This window comes from Danio aesculapii, chromosome 3 (genome assembly GCF_903798145.1).
Source record: "Danio aesculapii chromosome 3, fDanAes4.1, whole genome shotgun sequence".
NCBI classification, from domain to species: Eukaryota; Metazoa; Chordata; class Actinopteri; order Cypriniformes; family Danionidae; genus Danio; species Danio aesculapii.
Genome location: NC_079437.1, coordinates 12,775,582 through 12,798,683, shown reverse-complemented (window position 1 = coordinate 12,798,683; position 23,102 = coordinate 12,775,582). Strand labels below are relative to the sequence as shown.

General features: G+C 35.2%; 1 protein-coding gene across 1 annotated transcript in view; it reads right to left on the bottom strand.

Annotated features, from left to right (window-relative positions):
- The window catches only part of tlcd4b (TLC domain containing 4b), a 46,281-nt gene extending 34,172 nt beyond the window's left edge, over positions 1-12,109 (bottom strand). Inside the window, exons 1-2 of the mRNA XM_056453166.1 lie at positions 11,824-12,109; positions 1,028-1,180 (exon numbers count right to left, since the gene is read on the bottom strand). Of these exons, the coding sequence (XP_056309141.1) occupies positions 1,028-1,173 (146 nt within the window). The 5' untranslated portion in view covers positions 1,174-1,180; positions 11,824-12,109. The remainder of the gene's footprint in view (positions 1-1,027; positions 1,181-11,823) is intronic.
- Positions 12,110-23,102: the final 10,993 nt, after the last annotated feature.

Sequence of the window (23,102 nt, the reverse complement as noted above, 5' to 3'; positions counted from 1 at the left end):
TAACTTTTTAACTGATATCTTTCCCTTAAAGATGCATGATTTGATGCGCAGCACAATCCTCAGAGTAAAATTCACTTCTCCCACTGTTCCCACTTCCACAGTGAGAGTAAGAACACTGGAATACATAACACTGGAGCAGAGTTAAAGTGCTGATCGAACATTAACGATGAACTCCTGCTGTTAAAAAGCAGAATCCCTGAGGAAAAACACAAAACTACAACTGACTTCAGTCACAACCTTAGAGCCTGCTGTACACACAAACGTGTATTTTCAAAATCACAGCTTTTTCTACACGGTTTGGCTGTTTGTCCACACATAAAACACGTTTTTATACACAGTAGTCAGTAGTACAGTAGTAGTTTAACACCAAAGGATTAGTTCTTTATATTTTTATATTCATAAAATTATAAGATAGGAATTTTTTTTTTGGGAGGGGGGGGGGTGGTTCCATATCAAATGGATTTCTTTTAAACAATTTTTAACTTTTAAACATATTAAATGCATTTTTTAACATGAATCGATCTGTTGAAAGCAGTTGTTTTGAGTTAAAACGCCAAATATTCTCCTCATTTGCAGTTTTTACATTGAAGGGTGCATAGTTGCCACATATTCAAATACGATTTTCTAGAAAAATAATCTAAAATCTGGAGAAACTAAATGCAAAACATGTGCATATAGGACACAACTAACAAGGTTACATGAAACATAAAACTATTTAGAAAAATTTGGGCACAAATGGGTTAAGGAGGCTAATAATATTGACCTTATGTTTTTTTTTATTATAAAATGTTTTTATCCTAGCCTAAATAAAAGAAATACGACTTTCTGCAAAAAAAAAAAAAAACACAATTATAGCAAATACTGCGAAAAACTCCTTGCTCTTTAAGAAAAAAAGAAGAAGAAGAATAAATGAAAAGTCACAGGAGGGCTAATAATTTAGACTTTCATCCATATATATTTAGTTACTCATCCAATGTCCATTTAAACTGTTCAGCATCCATGCATTTCCACCAGTTAAGAGCAATACCTGGAGTTCCAGTCGTTGAGTTTGTTTGGTGGAAGTTTCCCATAACCCTGCGTGAAGTTGGAAGACAGAACGGGACTGACGCAGGAGAAGAAAAGTTGGAAACCCACGAAGCTGCCAGCCACCACATACACCTCTCTCATATCCATCTCTCACCTGCACAGGGACAACACATAACACACCGTCACACACTGCTGCTTGCAAAAGCAGCATTAACCACATTTACAGCTACATCATCATCGGGTAAACTCTTACCAAACACGAGTCTCTGATTGACTGCTCATTCATTTCACAAAGACTATGTGTTAGGATTTAATCGGTTCATGAGGAGAGAAGTTGACTGAAACGGAAAGTTATTAAATGTGTACTATATTGTGAAAGGAGTTCATTGTTTTCCAGTGTTTTTCAGAAAGAAGATTATCCCACTGGGAAAGAGTGACGGCGAATGCAAGAACAGGAACAAAAAAAAACAAAAAAAAACTGTAAATCATTTTTCTATAATTCAGAATAAAGTTAACGTTTACAAAAAGTCCAAAAGGAAAATGATTGTGAAAGTTTTAAATCCAAAAAAAGAGGAGCAGTTGCTTAAAACCTTTACATTTGAAAGGATTTAATCCAGACTCATGTAACATATCGTCTTACTGATGCAGGATTTTAGTTATATCACCTCAAATGAAAAGTGAGCTTTAATCTTAATAAATAAAAGCTTGTGGAAGGCTTACTACATAAAAGGTAATTATATTGTACTACCTGTAGTGTAAAACTTAGAATTTAGATAGACATTTTAACAACAACAACAATCTTTGGCTTATATTGTCATTGATCACTTGATTAAAAAAATATTTTTAACCCCATCATGAATTCCTCACAATTCCTACTAATAAAACAGCAATAACATAAAAAAAAAAATAAAAAAAACTGTAGTAACTGTACTCCCGGTTTCCTTAATCGCTCATTTCTTTTTTTATCATTATTTGTTTGTAAACAGTATCAAGTTAACATTGACAGTATCACAACACATATTGATGTTATGAGGTTGGATTGTATATTACATTTAACGCCATGTCAGCTTCATTGACTATTTTCTAGCAAAAAACCTTCAGAATAAACAAATATAGTAAATATTATAATAAAAACCACTCCAAAAACACATTTAAATCTAGAATTAAATATAAAAAGAACATGCTAATGTAAACAAGAAAACAAATTAAAGTCACACCTTTTTAAACAGTCTTTAAATAGGAAATGATAAACTAACACTTGTAATTTTCATCATTATTTGTCACTTCATGGTGAAAGGCTTGTTGTATCGCTCACTGGTAAGCTATTTACTACATTAATAGATGAAAATGTAAATCTAAAAACAAATGCTTAATTGCATGGGCAACACTTTATTTTGATGGTCCATTTGAGTATTAGTAGACTGTGTGCTTAATATCTGTTGATACTGCTGCTAAACAGACATTTAACTGACTATAAGAAACTTTGCAAGTACATGTCAACTTACACTAACCCTAACCCCAACCTAACAGTCTACTTATAATCTAATGAGAATTAGTTGACATGTAGATGCAATGTAACTTAAATTCAACAAACAGACCATTAAAATAAAATGTGACCATTGCATGTTGTATATCTCACTTTTCGAAATTAATAAACGTACATGTTTTAAAATGTAAAAAACATTTTTAGGGAAATATTTACACACTACATTTAATGTACAGTTAATTTACACAGGAACACACACACACACATGCACACACACTTAAAAATTACTAAAGATTTCACAAAAATACTGGTTCTACTACTGAATCTATTATTTTTAATAGTAGGAAAATTTGTAGTTTTGTTTTGCTATTTTTGGTCTTTGGATTCAAAATTTATATCATGTCAAATGCTTCATGTCAGTGTCTCATAATTATTCATGACACTGCATGTCCTTTTCCAATCAGAAGATTAAATTATTCACAACAACATGTGTTGATTTACTTTGACACACACATTTCAAGCTGTTAGCCTACATATAGAGAACGAGAGACATGTTCATGTACAAAATGTGAATGTTTTTTTTTGTGTTCACATCCATATGCAGAAAAGCTAGTCCATGCTTTTATGACTTCTAGGCTGGATAACTGTAATGCTCTGTTTGCTGGCTGCCCAGCATCCTCTATTAACAAACTCCAGCTAGTACAAAATGCTGCTGCCAGAGTTCTTATAAGGTCTAGAAAATATGATCATATCACCCGAATTTTATCTTCCTTACACTGGCTGCCTGTTAAGTTTTGTATTGATTTTAAAATATTGCTTCTTACCTATAAAGCTATAATAATCTAGCTCATGTATTTAATTAATCAACCTTCTGTCTCGCTACAATCCAACTCGCTCTTTAAGATCTCAAAACTCAGGGCTATTGGTAGTACCTAGAATAGCAAAGTCGAGAAAAAGAGGTCGAGCCTTCTCTTTTATGGCTCCTAAACTCTGGAATAGCCTTCCTGATAATGTCCGTGGCACTAATTACATCTCAATCACTTTTTCAGCGGGACTCTGGCATGAATAGGCTGAGTGATCAGTGTCATAATAATGGCGTCGACAAACTTGGTTGTTAAAAAGGTGCACAACCAACAGCAACCAACCAACCAACAGTATCTGAGGTTTTTGCTAAAGTTACTAAGTACAAGCGAAACACTGAAGAATTGTACTGACTCTGTGACACATTACCTGATAGATTCAAAAGACCGAAAAGTCGTTAGATAGAGACAAGATTAATTAAATATCACAGTTAACAACTGTGAGACGTGATCCAGCGGTACATCCTTGATAAACTGTCTGACGAGGACTGCTCTCTGGGCTGACTGCTGGAGCTCAGATGCTGCAGTGCAAGCCAGAGTGTTTGTGTGTGTGGTCATGTGATGTGCATTTTCAGTGATATATTGTGGAAGGAGAGTTTTTCAGAAATACTAGATAAAACGCCAGTGTGGATGTGAATCGTTTGTGTTCTAAAATGGCATTTTAAAACTAAGATGAATTAGGGTAAACAGGGCCTACTGTAAGTGAGTATTTTTCGCAAGCGGGTTGCTGCTGCGACAGGGGCAGAGTGGAGGATCGTGATGGCTATCGGCCATCGGCGATGGACAATGGCATCATCTATCGACCCAAACCTAATATAAAACCACAAAATATACCTTAAAATATTTAAGAGTGTTTTCAATTTAATGTATTAATGCAAATGTTGTCCAACTATTCCAGTGAATTATGGAGTATGTTGAATGTACAGTGAACTAAAAAAATCAAAAGCCTTTCACAAAAATATTAAGTTTGTCATTACACTCAATATTAATCAAATTTCTCAGTTACATTTATGTTGAGTGTAATGACAAATTTGAACATTTTCTGTGAGATGTTTAGTGTAACGTGAGCTAAATTGATCTCTGAATCTGAAAGTATTGTTCAAAAAGTATGATAATTATCAGGATAACAATAAAGACACATTAAGTTACCCCATTAATGCTGCGGAAAAATAATTGATGTTGTTTTTATTTCACCAAATTGACTGTAATTGCTAAATTCTCTGTTTGATTAGATTGATTACATGAGCTGGATTCATTGGTCAGATGCGCTATAAAAACATAGCATAAATAGTCATTGTTTTTATTTATATTTATATCTAATGTCCCTGTACTTTTGCAACGTGTTAGTGCTGTTTAGATGTTACTACATTTAAACAGTAAATAATAAGTCCCATTAAAATAATAGTCTAAAAAGAATAATAAATGTAAAAAAAGATAAAATTCATCAAAATTTGGGGAAAAAAAAACCCCCAACCAGACAGGAAACATCTCATATGTTCAGTGTCTCCAAATCTCCAAAAAATGAGCACCAGAGGCCGGAGGAATGTAATATGTGTGTGTGTGTGTGTGTGTGTGTGTGTGTGTGTGTGTTTCTCATTATAGACTGGGGTCACTGTCCCCCAGCATGCTGAAGAGTCAGATTGAGTCATCTGGTATTTTTCAAGCTGTATCACAATATCAAGCTGAAACACACACACATATATACACACACTGTTTTTGATGGTTCATGAGGACTCTCCATTGGCATAATGTATCTTATATCACTTTACCCTAACCCTAATCCCAACCCTCGTATGAAACATGTCGCAAATTTTAAATGTCAAAAGTATGATTAAGCATTATGAGGACAGAGTAATATGTATGTCCTCATATATTGCAATACCTAGGTCATTTCCATGTCATTATACAAATGTGTGTCCTCGTAAACCACCCAAACCAGTGCACACAAACTCACTCACACACACACACACACACAAGAGCTACCACCCCATGCATCAACGCCTTTGCAAAAGCACATTTCTTCAAATTACTTCATACAGCAATGAAGCTTACTGAAACCAAATACGAAACACATTTTTGACATTATTTTTTGCAAACAAGGCTTGCGTGTTTCCAAATACGCTGGATTCTTTCACACAGTGAAATGGCTGTTTATTCCGATCTCTTGCAAACTGAAGGCATTTACTTGAACTTTCATTGCGAAATCTCTCAGGATCGGGTCAAACGCACAAACAATAGGCTCAACCGCATAATCCCACCAAAAATGTGAGTAAACATGTGGCTGCGCTTAATTAAGATTAAACTAACAGGTTTATATCATTTATCCAGGTACTGACAAGACTGCAAAAGTAGGATATTGATAAAAGAAGAGCAGATTGGCTTCTGTTGATATCAGCATAAAGGATTTCTTCAATCTACTAACCAGGCTACTGTTGCCCTAAAAGTTAAAGGGATAGTTCACTCAAAAAATAAAATACTCCATTTTCTCACACTCAAGTGGTTGTTAACTTTTATGAGTTTCTTTCTTCTGTTAAAAACAAAAGAAGATACTCTGAAAAATGTTGTAAAGAAAACAGCCATTAAAATCCATAGCAGGACCAAAAAAGCATATCCAATTGTCTTGAATTGTTCTTCATTAGTTGAAAAACATAATTATTTTTTACATATATATAATATTACTTGTCTGAATTTATGTACAGTATTTAAAGGCAAGTACATTATAATTAACTTTGAAAAGTAATCCCTTAAAGTTTGTGTCCACTGAGGCATTTTTCTCGAGTTGAGCATTTGTTTTCTGTTGTTGTCGATGGTAGCGATGCATTTTTTGAGCACCAACGGCATAGTGAGGCACCGAGCAGGCGTTTTACGGTCAACAATGAGCGCTCGCTGCTTTTTAGCCATTGCGAGTTAAAACGCAGCACCGATGAGTGTCACCTTTGAGTTAGCTGTCAAAGTGGAAGAGGAAAGGGACAATACCACACAACTGTCAACTAATAATCTGCTAAAGAAATCGGCTGCATCTAAAAAAAATAAATAAAATATTAATAATAATAATAATGAATAAATAAATAAATATAATAATACTAACTATTCGCCTAACTTCTCGAGTGGGTACTACATTTGAATTTGAATTTATTACACAACTGTTTGAAAACTATGTTCAATATCAGGGTTCTCAAACTCACGAACTGTGGGACGACAGTTTGTGGCCCACGGTGCTGGTTAGGACAAAAACTCCTTTAAATATAGAAATTATTCTTTCTATAGCACGCTGTTGTTTTATTTAGAACACTGTTTAAATCAGCCTTTGTTTGTGTGTGTTTTGAACCAGAGGTGCAATACCTAGTTCAAACACAGGGTGTCAAACTTACATACTGCACCTTTAACATACTATATAGTATTGAAGTAAGCGATTTCAGATGCAACTTGTAATAGTACAGCAGGGATACACTGTACCATAGCATCCAAAAACAAACTCTGAACTACAAAAACGATCACAGCTGACTGTTTTTAAGATCAGTGCTCACGTTTCTGCAGTGCAAAAACACTTTGGTGAACACACACCCTTACTTTACTTTTAAGCAGAAATGTTAATTTAATTACAGTTACTAGTTACTTTGTAGTCAATTACACCCAACACTGTGACAATGGAAATGTAATGCGGATGAAATACTGTAAGGATAATTAAATGTTTGCACATTGACCTAAATCCAGTGCTGTGTAGATGAAGAGTGATGACAATTTTCATTTTGGGGTGAACTGTGCCTTTAACATTTCCATTGTAAATCAATCTACAGCCTAAAAAAAGGTGACAGCCAACACGTGGTCTCCTCTTATTGAAGACCCATATGGAGCACATTATGCATACTGTAGAATGAATGTTACGCAGGTAACCTTTCAACAACAGACGGCTACATAACCACTGACATTCATGGCTGGTCACAAGACTCTAATGAGCCTGTGCCGGGAATAAAGGAGTTTAGGGAATTATGGATGCCAATCACATACACTAGGTTACAACAACATAAAGAAATAAGCATCAATCTCAAATGTTATAGTTTAAGCTATGATGTTGCCCATGAGGTTTTTACATCCATTTAGGCTTGACTTCTTTTGTCTTTTCAAAGCAGGTCTGTGGTAGACTGGCATCTATTTAGTCAAGTCAGTCATTATACATGCTGAAGTACCAGGATACATCTTGAACTTGGCAACACAAGTCAGCTAGTGGTTAGTTTCTGGGTCAGATAACTTGTTTTTACTTGTATGTAATAGATCATGATCTAAAATAAATAAATGAGAGGTTTTAATAAATACAAATTAATGAAATGCATATTAATTAAACGGATATTTCACCCAAAAACAAAACTTCTGTCACTCACTCACTCACTCACTCACTCACTCACTCACTCATTGGTTTGAAACCCTTTTATCTCCTGAATACAAAAAACTTTGAAAAATGCTGGAAACCTGTAATGACTTCCATAGGATTCTACTCTGAGTTCCTATGGTTACCGGATTCTAACATTCTCCAAATTATCTTCTTTGATGTTCAACAGAAAAAAGACACTCATAAAGGCTTGAAACAACTTGAGGGAGAGTAAATACTGAAAACATTTTTACTTTTGGGTGAAAATTAGGGATAATTCATGCTCTAAACACAGCAGTAATGTTGATGCCGATTCTCTGTTATAAAAATGCAAAAAATAAAGAATTGAAAATATTTTTGTAAGATCTTTGGGGGATAAAATTAAACCATGTTAAAAACACAGTTAAAAAATGTATGTATTCAAAATTTGATAAACAAAAATTAATGAAAGAAGCTATGGTGTGCAACAAAGGCAAAACAATAAATTTTTATATAAATAATAGTATTTCTTTAAAATGCTCAGTGTGATGCCAATGAAAGCAATTCTTTATTGTTATTATTAAAAATGAATTATTCTTTGTTATTAATTAATCTTCTAATTTCTTTACATTTTAATTTTAAATCTGCAAAAATGAAATCCATTCATATTAGATGTTAATGATTCACAATCAATTTTACCAATCAATTAATTAAAATGTAAAAATATGACTACAATCTTTCATAAACATTCGGTGTAACCCATATATTTAAAATATGTAAAAATTTAACAACATATTTATTCTGACATATCCCTATTAAAACATATACAAACAAATAGTTAATTATTTAAAAGTTTTATTATAGTTGAAATAAAAATGTCTTGCTGGCAAATGTGACCCTCTGACGATGACACAAATATATGTATGTATTAGGGCTGCACAATACTGGAAAATTCTAACATTGCGATATTTTTTATTCTGCGATATATATTGCGATATTAATACGATTTGGAAAGCATTCATAATTTTGGATTGATTGGGATGATTTTGTTTGCATAAGATATAATAAATCTACAAGCATATTTAAATACAATGCAAAAAACAGTGTTTTATATTTTTCCCAGGAGTCTAACTTTATTCAGGTATACAGTAATTAAATAATCAAATGTAAAATAATACTGCATAGTATTCGCTGTATACAATTCGATAAAATTATTCGTTATTAAAGTTACAAAGGGTACAATTTCTCATGCCTGAATGGTTTTAAAATCTTCAGGTCACATATAGAGCCAGATCAGTCTCAAAAATAATACATACATACAAAATAAAACTCATACATGTACAGCACAATTCACATTTACAAAATCCAGGTGTCAAATTCCAAACACAATTCATAAATGCAACACGCAATTTGTGAATTCACAATAAAAAAAAATCATAAATATTTTTCGCCAAATGAATTGGATTTGTGTATTTTTTTAAATCGTGTTTTGAATTTACGAATTAGATTTGTGTATTTTTGAATCGTGTTTTGAATTTACGAATTAGATTTGTGTATTTTTGAATCGTGTTTTGAATTTACGAATTGGATTTGTGTATTTTTGAATCGTGTATTGAATTTACGAATTGGATTTGTGTATTTTTGAATTGTGTTTTGAATTTACGAATTGGATGTGTATTTATCAATCGTATTTTGAATTTAAAAATTGAATTTGCGTATTTACGCGTGGTGTTTTAAACTCATGAATTGGATGTGTGTATTTACGAAGCGCGTTTTGAATTTACGAATTGAATGTGAGTATTTTTCAATCGTATTTTGAATTTACAAATTGAATTTGCACATTTATAAATCGTGTTTTGATTTTACTAAATGGATTTGTGTATTAATGAATCGTGTTATGAATTTACATATTTGATTTGTGTATTTACAAACTGTGTTTTGAATTTTTCAAATGTGACTTGCTGGATGACATTTTTATGAATAACATTTTGTAAATGTATAATTTAAGACTGATCTGGCTCTGCAATATTCTGCGATGTGACTATTGCGAATGTTTAGATTGCAATATCGATGCTAAAACGATATATTGTGCAGCCCTAGTATGTATAGGTCAAAATTATTGAGTTTTCCTTTATTCAATTCAAGTTTACACATACAGGGCTTTTCACAATAATTCGTGTTCAGCTTTACAAAAAGGTGCACATCATTACATTACAAAATTTGAATAGTTAAGGACGTGTATAGGGTTGGCACTGCATAAACAAACATAACCTGCAGTTACAGTATATAGTGCCCTTCCAAAAGAAATAATATTTACATGTAATAAAAATAATAATACAATTAAAAAAGTGTATTTGTGTATCATTTAAATAATTTGAATATCAAGTAAAGAGCGTATTGCATGAAGATATTTAGTAAATTTCCAACTAGAAATATATAAAAAAATCAGTTTTTGATAAGTAATGCACATTTGCCAAATTGCACTTAATTTGGACTAATTTAAAAGGCGATTTTCTCAATATTTACACTTTTCTGAACTCTCAGAATCCAGGTTTTCAATCAGCTGTATATCTACCAAAAAATGTCTTATCCAACTATGCATCAATGGAAAACTACTTTCCATTATAAACAGTTTTCACATAATGTATACAGTGGTGTAAAATAACCAACTACAAATACTCAAATTACTGTAATTGAGTAGCTTACCTCAGGAATTGTAATTTATTGAGTGGTTTTAAAAATGTGTACTTTTACTTTCGCTGGAGTACATTTTTATTGCTGTATCTGTACTTTTACGCCACTATTGTCCTTTAACCTGCAGTCAATACTTTATTTTTTCTTGTCTGGGGAGATTGGCTAAAGTAAAAAAATCAGTCCTGTGATTACAGTCCAATTAAATCACACATAGAAAATAAATCGCACCATACTGAACAACCTCAAGAAATGGGCACTTCATAAATGCAGGAAACCATTTGGAAGCATTAAAAGTGTCCAAGAAGGTGTCCAAAATCTTTACACACAATGACCCAGTAACTGTTTAGATGCATATCACTGATGAGAAGATGACGGATGTTTACTGTGTGATGACTGAAATCGCCGAATGGCCTTATATAATCAATAATTGCAGTACAGAATGTTACGTTTGCACATCCCTGCACAAATTGCACGTAAACGCATCAGCTTTTCACAGCGTAATACTACTGTTGAGTACTTTTAAAAGGGCTATTTTTTTACTTATGCTTTGAGTAATATTTACAACAGATATTTTTACTGTACTTGCACAACATTTTTGGGCAAGTAATGGTACTTTTTACGAATATGATTTTTCAGTACTCTTTCCACCACTGAATGTATATTTGTAAATTAAAAAATGAGTTATGACTGGCTTTGTGGTACAAATGTCTCTTGTTCCAAGTACGACTGACAAGATTCTGGTATAATTGGTTGCTAAACCAAATGACGAATGAGATGAGGTTGTCGTTCTGTTGGTAGCTATTTTTTGGGTTCTGAAAAAAAGGGAACAGGATATATACAAATGCACTGTTATTTCGAGAGGAAATGTTGTTGATGTTTTTTTTTTCTTTAAAATAAAAACTAACACCTATATTCCATCTTCATACATGTCAAGACGCCGTGTGCCAACAAACTTATGACAAGGCCAATGTCAGCTAACATAAGCAAATTATGCGGAAGCTCGTTCCAGTGAGCAAGTCCAGTTTCGCCCGAATAACAAGAAGTTCGAATTCTCAAAAGGTGAAAGAAAGCGCGCTGCATCGTAATTCTCCAGTACGTCACTATAACGCCTGCATAATAATGATCTGCGTAACCGTCCTCGACTCTCAAACAATAACAACGCGAATAATACTGTCGCACACAGGGGGAATCCAGCCTCTAGTATGCAGAAAATGTGTAGCATGAGCAGTGCGCAGGGCAATTCTGCACACGTAGCGACTTGAAATGAGTGTCCAAGCCGATTCCAGCGCGCTAAACTTTTCTATTCATCTGTCGTGTTAACAATGGCCGTGTAAATAATACATGTGACAGGTGCGGACAGCGATGCTTCGGTACACACACGCTTCGAGGATGACATTTCCAGTGTACATTACCTGATAAGAGTCTCATAGGTTTGTGTAAACGTGTCCAGATCCTGTTGTCTTCTTTCTTCTGTCCGCGAACCCAGTTTTTATCTAGATGGCGACGGCTGGCGAGCGTTTTGCCCACTCGCTGTCTTTTAAAAGCGCACGTTTACGGTGGCGAACCGGCAAATAAACCTGCACATCTGGAGCGAGGCCATTTCCCCACCTTTAAAAGAAATACACGCAAGGATTTCATAAACCTCCAACGCGCCGCTGCAGCAAACACTGCATTTCTTCACCGTACTGACAGGCAGGCTGCGCGGTTACGTCAGCCCGAGCCCCGCCCACTTCCCCTCCCAGCACACACCCCTAATAAAGCTACGCCCCCCAGTCTACAACCTTCAGCCTGCTTTAATTCACAAATAAAAACGTTTTACGATGACTTAAGAACATTATTTATATGCTTTTCATGAACACAAACCCGTTTGTTTTGTTGTTAATGTAAATGTTTTACGGAGTCATATTACTGTCACACTAAAAAATCAATAGCTAATCGCTACGTCAACATACTAATCAATAAGTCAACAAACAACATTACAACATAGATTTCTATACTTATTATAACGTATTAAACTAAAGATAATTATGTTTCTAATGTAATTTTTAAGTTATACAAGCTGTTTAACATAATTTAAGTTAAAATCCCTCATAAGCTTAGTAACCAGGATGTTTTACATTGCAATAACTATAATAATCCATCCATCCATCCATCCATCCATCCATCCATCCATCCATCCATCCATCCATCCATCCATCCATCCATCCATCCATCCATCCATCCATCCATCCATCCATCCATCCATCTATCTATCTATCTATCTATCTATCTATCTATCTATCTATCTATCTATCTATCTATCTATCTATCTATCTATCCATCCATCCATCCATCATCCATAAAAATATATATATTTGTTCATCTAACTTTTGACTATGGGATAATATAATAGATAATATAATAAAAATATTACATTTATAACATATTTAATATTCAATTAAACAAATACAAAGTTTAAGTAAAAGAGTAAATTCACAGCAAATACTTCACGTCAAAAACATGTTTTTCTTGAGCCACGTTACAATTTTAATGAGAATAAGAAAAGAGAAAATGCCAGAGAGAGATAGTTTTGAAAATGATCACTTTCAAAAAGGAATTAAAATAAAATTATTGTAAAATAAAAATATTGTACAAGCCTTTTATGATTTAACAAACTGTATTAATATAGGTTGTTTGTTTCTATGTTTGTTTATATAACTGCTGTTTTCATTTATAACACTCCATTTTTGCATCTCGTTTATATCCACTATGAACAGCAGCTACACTAATTATTTTCTTTATTCTCTATTTCCACCTGGGGATACTCATCCCGAGGCCCCGAGAGACTACGCAGTGCCATTGATGCGATCCAAGATCTGTGAAGGGATTATCCCAAGGTATCCATAATCCTGGACCAGGCCGTATCCCGAGTTGATGCTGTGGTGGTCATGGAGGAATAGAGTGCATGAGACTGATTCCTGAAAGACCACAGTGACAAACGAGTCCCGCATTGATCCTGTGGGTCAGCCTGACCTCCTGCCGATGCCCTACTCCCACCTGCAGCTTCTCCAGCATCCGCCGCCTAGACTGCAGCTCCACACAGGAAGTTTGGCTAGAAGAATAATGGTCGTGCCCAACAGAGCCTGGTTTCTCTCAAGGTTTTTTCTCTTCACTTTGTCAATTGGTGAAGTTTTTTTTCCTCACCACTGTTGCCACTGGCTTACTCGGATCAGGACTTGTGGAGCTGCGCTTCGGTGGATTTGCTCTTCATTGTTTGAAGACTGCCCAAAGTGCCCGAAGACATTGTTTGAACTTTCATCAGTGAAATTTAAACCGCACTGAACTGAACTAAACTAAACTTCAACTCTGAAATCTATGGTAAGCTACTTTGACACAATCTACATTGCAAAAAGCACTATATAAATGAACATGAACCGAATTGAACTGAATTAATATAACCCACACGAACCCCAGCAGAAAGGCATTTAAGCATGAGACAGCAGGACTTATTTTGCTGATAGCGTCTGTTTCATGTGTTGTGCAATGTTGACCACGCAATGACACAACATGTGGAAACTACTTATGGGGGGGAACACAGTGAAAGCTTTGAGCTGTTTTTGTTTTGTTGGTTTTAAATTGCCTCAAGAGAAAGCTTTAAACAATCTGTCTGCAGCTGCTTACAAATGAAATGAAATGTTTGTTTCTTTCACCCCTATCTATTCAACATGCCATTGGAATGAATAGCGGATCATACAACAGAAGTGTGTAGTGATTGAATAGTCGTTTGTTGTTTCACTTGATAGACTTGACTATAGCATTTAGACAACATAATTAACCCTCTACCGCACGCATTATTATAGATCTTTAAAAAAGGCATTTGACTGTTTTCCTTTCATTAGAATGACTTCATTTAAAGTACTGTATTTTTTTAAGGTACTTAATGATATGCTGCATACAATTCAAATGTATAACTTTCTTTATAATGAATAATTTTGTTGTTTTAAATTATTTGATTGGTGTTGCAGTATTATAAGCTTTAACACAGAACTTATAAATAACACCTTATACATACTTTCCAGCAACTCATATTCCAACAGCTTTCATTTATTCCATTCTTTTGGTTAAATATTATTGAAAACTAATATAATATTGTATTATTATGTATACATCATACAGTAGGTATAAATGTTTCCTCCAGTAAATATTGCATTAACATATTTAACATTATATAACTAGCATTCATGTTGTTATTGTTACAGCTTAAAAGTTCACTGCTGACCTTGCTAGCTAGCTAAACCATTGCAATATTGGACATACCACTATTGCACAGTGATGCCATTTGGCAACACATACATTTGATCGATTTATAAAAAACTAATTTGATGAGTTTTTAGAGTCGTGAATATGTCGTCATAACTTACTGCAGGTGATGTTTCAGAATTTTTGTGGATCCCACATGAGTTGATCCTTTGTTTTTATTGACGTTCTCATTTGCACGCATAATAAACACCAGTCAGAAATCGCACCACAGAAAAACATTCACCAAAGCACATTATTGGCTAAAATAAGCTTTTGTCTTTCCAACAACAACAACAACAAAAAATTAGAACGTCAGTGTTAAAGAATCAGTGGCAGGGAAATGAACAGAAATATCATGTTGCCATATGGTGGAGGGTTAACTACTTTTATAGGTGAAACTATGGCTGAACAATATATCGCTTGAGAATCAATATCACAATGTGTGTATCCACAATAGTCCCATTGCGGGATTAGATAATTTGTTAAAGATTAAAACACAACAATATTAACAAATAATATTTTGCAAGTTATTTATCCAATAATGACCATGTTATTTTACATTTGATTGTTTAATTTCTGTACTGTTACTGTGCATTTACAGCAAAAGCGGTGAGAGCGTCTAAGGTTGCTCTGGCCACCCTGGCGACAACGCTGTCTGCCTTAAGCTCCGGCGGCGAGACCGTCAAAAATCACTACATTGATCTCGTATTTAAAGGGGTCGTTGCAGCATATCAGCTACATTCCAGCCTGATCTCATGAGAAAACATAAGTATTTTACATTTTGTCAGTTTAGGGTCTAATTCGAATGAGTTCAGTTGTACGAAATTGTACGATTTTGAAAAGGAGGCGTGGCACCTAACCCCACCCCTAAACCCAACCGTCATTGGGGGATGAGCAAATCATACTAAATTGTACGAATTAGATCGTTCGAATTCGTACGAATTAGCCACTAAATCAAAAAGTTACGAATTGTTGTGAGATTGTGTTGTACAATCCTGCATAAAACATGGACTTCTTTATTCTGATTGTTTGCCACCGAACCGCGTCATAGCTCATTACCATAAAGTTGACTTGATTTCAACTCTCCTTGACACCCACACCGGCGAAGACGTGCCGCGCTGCTCCTCGCCGCCAGCTCTCATTGAAAATGAATGACTTCCGGCTACTTTGATGCTCTCGCCGCTTTGGGTGTGAACGTACGGTTAAACTCCTCAGAAAACATTAAAGCACTGTTTATTTAAAGAGCCCCTAATATGGGTTTTTGAAAATGACCTTCCATGCGGTGTGTAACACAGCTGTAAGTGAAGTGAAATATCCAGCTAAGGCTTAAATCCGAAAGTGCACTGTTTAATACTATTGACTCATCAATAAAAGAGTCGGCTCATAGTAGTTCGAATGAATCGCTGCTGTAATGAGACTTTAGCCGTGTCGGCGTGACGTCGATACAGAACTTAAGCCCCGCCCATTTGTTGCGCGTGCAGACCCAGGGAAATTTAAACCCCCAGCTCTGCCCACAAACACTGTAGAAAGAAAAAGAGGAAGACAAACGCAGTAGCAGATCCTGGTTGAATCAAGTCACATAGACACTGTGCTCTGAAGTGTGAGGGAAAGTTAGTGTTATTTTCCCTACCCAGTCAGTCAGTGGTTGAAGTTTATTTTTGCAAAAATACCTCAAAATTACGGGTTGAAATTACAGGAGTTTTCCGGGAGAAATAACAAAACAGGAGGGTGGCGGGAGATGGGTCTGAAATACTGGAGACTCAGGAGGGTTGGCAGGTATGCTCACCCATACACTCTGCCTACTTCAATATTGTTGATAAGCTGTGGTGGGCTTTTCTCTCTGTCTCACACTGAACGCAGTCGACCAATCACAACAGACTGGGTCATTAGACAAATCAGCACAGCTAAGCTTCGCTCTAAGGAGGGGTTTGGGAACAAATGAATAACTAAATGAATCATATGGGAGTCGCTGGGATGATTAGGTAAAAATAAATGCATATTATAAGACAATGAAAGTGTTTTTTGACCTTGCATGCAGATCAGCCTGTTGTTGAAGACCCCCAAATCAAAATATGACCCTTTTTAATGCATAATTGGGGCTCTTTAACTTATTTATTTTTGCTCTGTCCTATTTTGTATGCTTGTAATTTATTACTTTTTATGCAGATGCACTGCATAGAAAAATATTGATCATCCCAGTCAATCTAAATTCATGAAATCTTTACAAAGAGCTATTTAAGTCATCTAGCGAAATTATATTCATATTGCAGTATGTATCGCAGCAAAACAAAAGATCACAATGCCAGATTTGTCCAAAATTGTAGGTGAAACAAACCTATAATTAGTAGGAAGATTTTATCAGTCAGTCCAAAGAAAAGACCATATAATAAAGACATGGGTAGAACCAAAATTTGGTAATTAAAAATTGACACAACAGGCCACCTTTTGGAATATTAAGTGCATATGACTATGATTTTATGTAGCTACACTCTAAACAAATTCTGGGTTGTAGCCCAGTGTTGGGTCAATTATGGACAAGTCCAATTTTAGTTTAATTTTCTAAAATTAAACTTAAATGATACTTAAATGAACCTTTTTATAGACAGTAAAAAATGCTGGGTTTCACACAAACGACTTATGAAGCTTAGCAACATGAAGGAGGTAAGTTAACTTCTTAGTTGTTACAAATTTAAGTGGATTGAACATAAAACAAGTTCTCCCCATAAAACACTTAAGAATTGGGTTGTTTTAGCTCTTTTTAATAAAATAGTTTGAACAAACAACAAACCTCATATTTTAAGTGTACTTACAACAACCCAGCATTTTTCATAGTGTTTAATAAGCTTCTCTAGTGGTGTATAGATGATGACAGGTTTCTAAATTGCTAAAGTGTATTTAAGAAACAAATTATAGTGTTTTTATAATGGAAAACTAACTACAGTGACCACCAACTTAAGGAAGGTGACAAAATCTACTGTTGCATTAGAAATACTCATATAAAGTTAAGTAGTTTACTGCATAAAAAAAATGCTGGCTTGTTGGGTCAGATTTGGACAAAACCAACTGTTGTGTTAAAAAAGTTTAATTTAAATTTAATTAAAAGAAAAAAAACGACTCTAATGTTGTGCTTGTCCATATTTGACCCAACGTTGCTACAACCCAGCATTTTTTAGAGTGTAAAATAAAAACATATGCAACATAAAAATAACATGTTACCCTATATTATTCATTCATTTTTCTTTGGCTTAGTCTCAGAATTATCAGAGGTCACGACGGCGGAATGAATCACCTACTATTCTAGCATATGTTTTACGCAGCGGATGCCCTTCCAGCCGCAAGCCTGTACTTGCAAACATCCGTACACTCATACACTACGGCCAATTTTGTTTATTCAATTCACTTATAGCGCATGTTTTTGAACTGTAGGGAAAACCGGAGCACCCGGGGAGCGAACGCGGGGAAAACTCCACACAGAAATGTCAACTGGCCAAGTCGGGACTCGAACCAGTGACCTTCCTACTACGACAGTGCTAACCACTGTGCCACCCTCTTATAATATAATTAAAGTATATTATATTATTATTATCCACCAATTGCATTAATGTTTCATTAACTTTCATCCTAATTAATGCAACAGCACACAATTATGAGGCTATTCTTTCTGAAAGGCAATCATGGTGTTCCTTTTATTAGGTTTATGGTGCTTTTGTTTGTGTTTTTAAAATGAAACGAGCCTCAAGCAGTCAACAAAAGCTTTAATGATGATGAAGAAAGAGTCATGTCACGCTTGTACTTTATTCAATTACCCAAAAAACACAGATCAAGGACTTCTTGGGTGTATAGAAATAAAAATCACCAAAGTAATTTAACAAAACAACTTGGTGCACAGGAGTGGTGTCGTGTGCAACACTCATCATTTTTGTTTGGTTTTGTTTTTCATACAAAAAGACTTATTTGCAAAACTGTACAAACACTTTTTTTAGGTTTGGAGGATGAGGAGGAGGAGGAGGGAGGATGTATGAAAGACAAAATAAAGGGACAGTTCATTCAAAATGACAAATCTGTCATCATTTACTCACCCTTCACTTGTCATAAGCTTGAGTTTTTCTACCATTGAATGCAAAAAAAAAAAAATCTATATATTTTTAAAAATGTTAGCACACTGTGTAAAAAAAAAATCCTGGTAGCCTTAAATTTTGAAGCTGAATAAAATTAACTTTATGAGTCCATTGAAGTTATATTATGTTAAACTGACTTAAAACAGCTTGCGTAACTTATGAAATTAAGTTAGAACATGATTAACTTAGTTTAAAACGTTACAATGACATACAAACATATGCTGTCAGAACTAAGTGATCATATATTTTTTAACAGTGCAGTAGCCATTGACTTCCAGAGAATTTATTCTTCCTACTATGGAAGTCAATGGTTACAGGTTTCAGCTTTTTTCAAAATGTCTTCTTCTGTGTTGATAAAGGTTTAAAACCACTGGAAGGTGACTAAACAATGCCAGAACTTTCATTTTTTTCTGAATATCCCTTTAAGAGAGCTACAAGTGAAACATTTTTAAAGGTGAAGTGTGTTTTTCCATATTAAGATGATTTCTTGTATCACTGTTTAGTATTCCAAATACAGGCCTACAGCCATGGGGGTTAGGGTGGTTCTGAACACCAACCCCTCACTGACAAAGGCCCTAAATTTGTCCCATACATGAGCTCATTAGTTCTATTTTGACTGCTATGCCATTATAAATAGTGAAAATAACCTATTGAAAAAGGCTTTAAGATCAAGCAGAATGCTCTGTTGGCTGTTGCTTCGGTGTGACTTCAGCTAATCACTTTTGGCCAATGCTAACAAATAATTTTCATGAGTCCAAGCTGTGCAATCTGATGTAAAAGAAGTCATCTTTCGCTACTGTATTGTTGAGAAAACATTTTACAAGTAACTTTTATTCTAAATCTTTGATCTTATTCTTGACCAGTGTTGCCAGATATTACTTTTTCCAGCCTAAAAGCTACCCAAAACCCACTGAAACGCACAAAAAAACTGCCAAAATATTAGATTACTATTTTATTTATTTATATTATCAAAATTAACCTGGTTACTTTAACATCATATTTTTTAACCTTACAGCAACCAACACCAACAGTCACAGTATCACTACATAACCGAATCACATCGAAACACTGTCCCCCTTTCACCCACACACTGCATTTAATGTTGTGTAGATCTATATATAGTATATTTTACTTTCGAAATAAATTCATCCCATTTGGCCTTTTAAATTCTTTTGTACATAATTAGGCGCTGCTTGTCAATCAGACAACGCTTCTATGTTTACTTGCTGTCAATAGTAAAAAAAATGAGTGATAAAAGTGTCATGATAAACTGCTGTGAGTTTAACTGCAAGCGCTGCGTGATGCGCGTGTACGTAAGGGGAGTCAGATTTTGATACAACTGTCCTTCACCTCCTCTTGCGGTTGAGCCCACACGGTTTGTGCTATGCACTGGTCACCACTAACAGAATGGAGTAGGAGCACACAGTTATTTTTTGCCATAATTTACCCGCATAATCAAATTCAAAACCACCCAATCTGGCAACACGGTTCTTGACAACAACAACAAAAAAGACTAATAAGAAGGTGTGAAGCAACAAAAACGTACCATATTAAAATTGATTTGAATAGAATTTTGGCTAAAATAATAAAAAAGTGTGGATATGATGACCATCCGACAAGCTAATTCAGAATAATGCTTAAAATGTCACTTAAATGCACTATTTAAATCTCATAATTAAATAGAAAATGAGGCATATAATTGCTGAAAGGTCCGCTTTTTGAGAAAAAAAATAACCACCTATTTCACCAGGCTGTCTACGGGCCTGAACAAACAGTATGCTGATTCTCAACATTTGAGCGTTGATTAAACATTTTTTAGAAGCCAAACCTAATCAATCCAACAGCATTGGCTCAATCAATAGAATGAGTTTGGGGGCGGAGTTACTGATTGGAGCGACCAATAGCAGCTGCTTCCCAAATATTTGAACTAGCTATGTTTACACCTAATTTGTGTAATCAAATTTACAATAACCACTAAAGACCATAAATAGAAACTATACGATGCCAATTAAAAGTAAATATTTATACTCAATTTACTTTTTTTTTTTAAACTTACATAGTTTGATGCACTGAATTTTTACTGAGTATATATATACAGTGGTCCCTCGATAATCGTAGGAGTTACGCTCTAAAAATAGCCCGCAATAGGTGAAATTCACGAAGTAGTCAACTTTCATTCATTTTCTTTTCGGGTTAGTCCCTTTATTAATCTGAGGTCGCCACAGCGGAGTGAACCACCAACTTATCCAGCATATGTTTTACACAGCGGATGTCCTTCCAGCTTCCACCCATTCACTCTTGGATTCACACATATACTACGAACAATTTAGCTTACCCAATAGCCTATAGCGCATGTCTTTGGACTGTGGAGGAAAACGAAGCAACCGGAGGAAACCCACGCCAACACGGGGAGAACAAGCAAACTCCACACAGAAATGCCAACTGACCCAGCCGAGGCTCGAAACAGCGACCTTCTTGCTATGAGGCGATCGTGCTACCCACTGCGCCACAGCAGGAGTAGTCGACTTTATTTTTACAATTATTATAGATGTTTTAAGGCTGTAAAACCCCTCACTACACACTTTATACACTTTTCCTTTAGGCATTAATATTGTCACACTTTTCTCTCTACTTGAAACACTCGCGTAACTTCTACCTTTCTTTAGCATGTCCAGCAGTCCAACTTTTTGTGTGATGGTTAGCCTCTACCTTCACATTTTTGGGTGCTATCGTAGGTGCCTTTGATGGTGTAGAACGTTTTGTCTGCATTATGGGGTTGTGGAGAAAACTTGCAAACGTACAGCACAGCACTTCAGCGTCACACTGTTAGCGATCGAAGATTTATGTCAGTTTGGCAAGCTGAACGCATTCTGCGCAATACAGAGGACACAGCATGGAGATTAATTGACAATGGCCTACAGCCAATCAGGACAGAGAACAAAATGCGGTGTAAACAAAAAGCATGTCAAATTGAACTAAATAAAATCCGCGAAACTGCAAGACAAAAAATGAAAGCTGAACTGCGTTGGAGCAAGAGACCACTGTATATATTTAGTATAGTCAACACAATCTCACGGCAATTCGTAACTTTTTGATTTAGTGGCGAATTCGTATGAATTCGTACGATCTAATTCGTACAATTTAGTCCGATTTTCTCATCCCCCAATGACGTTTGGGTTTAGGGGTGGGGTTAGGTGCCACGCCTCCTTTTTAAAATTGTACAAATTCGTACGAATTAGCCGCTAAACTGACAAAACGTAAAATACTTACATTTTCTCGTGAGATCAGACTAGTATAGTATAGTATATATACTATATAGTACAGTATATAACAAGTGGATGGAAACAGGTTTAACACATTTTATCAAATGCACAAATGACAGTAATAATTTTGATTCACATGGGATTGACCACTTTAAATTGAAACATAGCTAACTCCAATTTTCAGTGGTACAGATATAATAAAATGTGAAAAATAAAAATCAAATGAATCCCACACTTCACCTTTAAGAGATCTGAGATGTGTCTGTTCAGCATGTGTAGATGGTGCTCTTACAACAGAGACAGTAACTGTACGTAGCACAGAATGTGGCTGGACCTGGTGCCGGGACGTAAAGGCTGTAGGGGCATCAGAAAGATTTGATGTCACAGTTAATGTTACAAACATTAATCTTCATCCATCTGGAGTGCAACTAGGTGGAGAGTTTACACTCGTCTGGTTACAGTACACACAGTTGGCATACACAGCGTACTTACAGTACCAAACAATTAGTCTAATAAGTTAACACTATTACAGTGAGTTAGAAAAGAAATGGGATTCAAAGCAAATGTATATATATTTAAAAAATCAGAAACAACTAATTTAGAGATTTATAAAATGAAGTGCACAACTTTGGTCTATGATACAGTAAACACAACAATGTACACCACTCATGAGCATCCCGTGTACACAAAAAAATGACCGAATATTAATTATGGTTGATCAAACATGAGCAGATGAATCCATGAGCGATGATTTATTTAGCTGCCTGAGGCATTGTTCACAATTTGATCCTATTGACTTTCTTCCTAATGCAGTGTTTCTCAACCATGCTCCTGGAGGACCACCAGCTCTGCACATTTTGCATGTCTCCTTAACCAAACACACCTGATTCAGATCATCAGCTTATTAGTAGAGACCGAAAGACCTGTAATGGGTGTGACAGACAAAGGAGACATCCAAAACATGCAGTGCTGGTGGTCCACCAGGAACGTGGTTGAGAAACACTGTCCTAGTGATTCATTAGTGCATGCTCG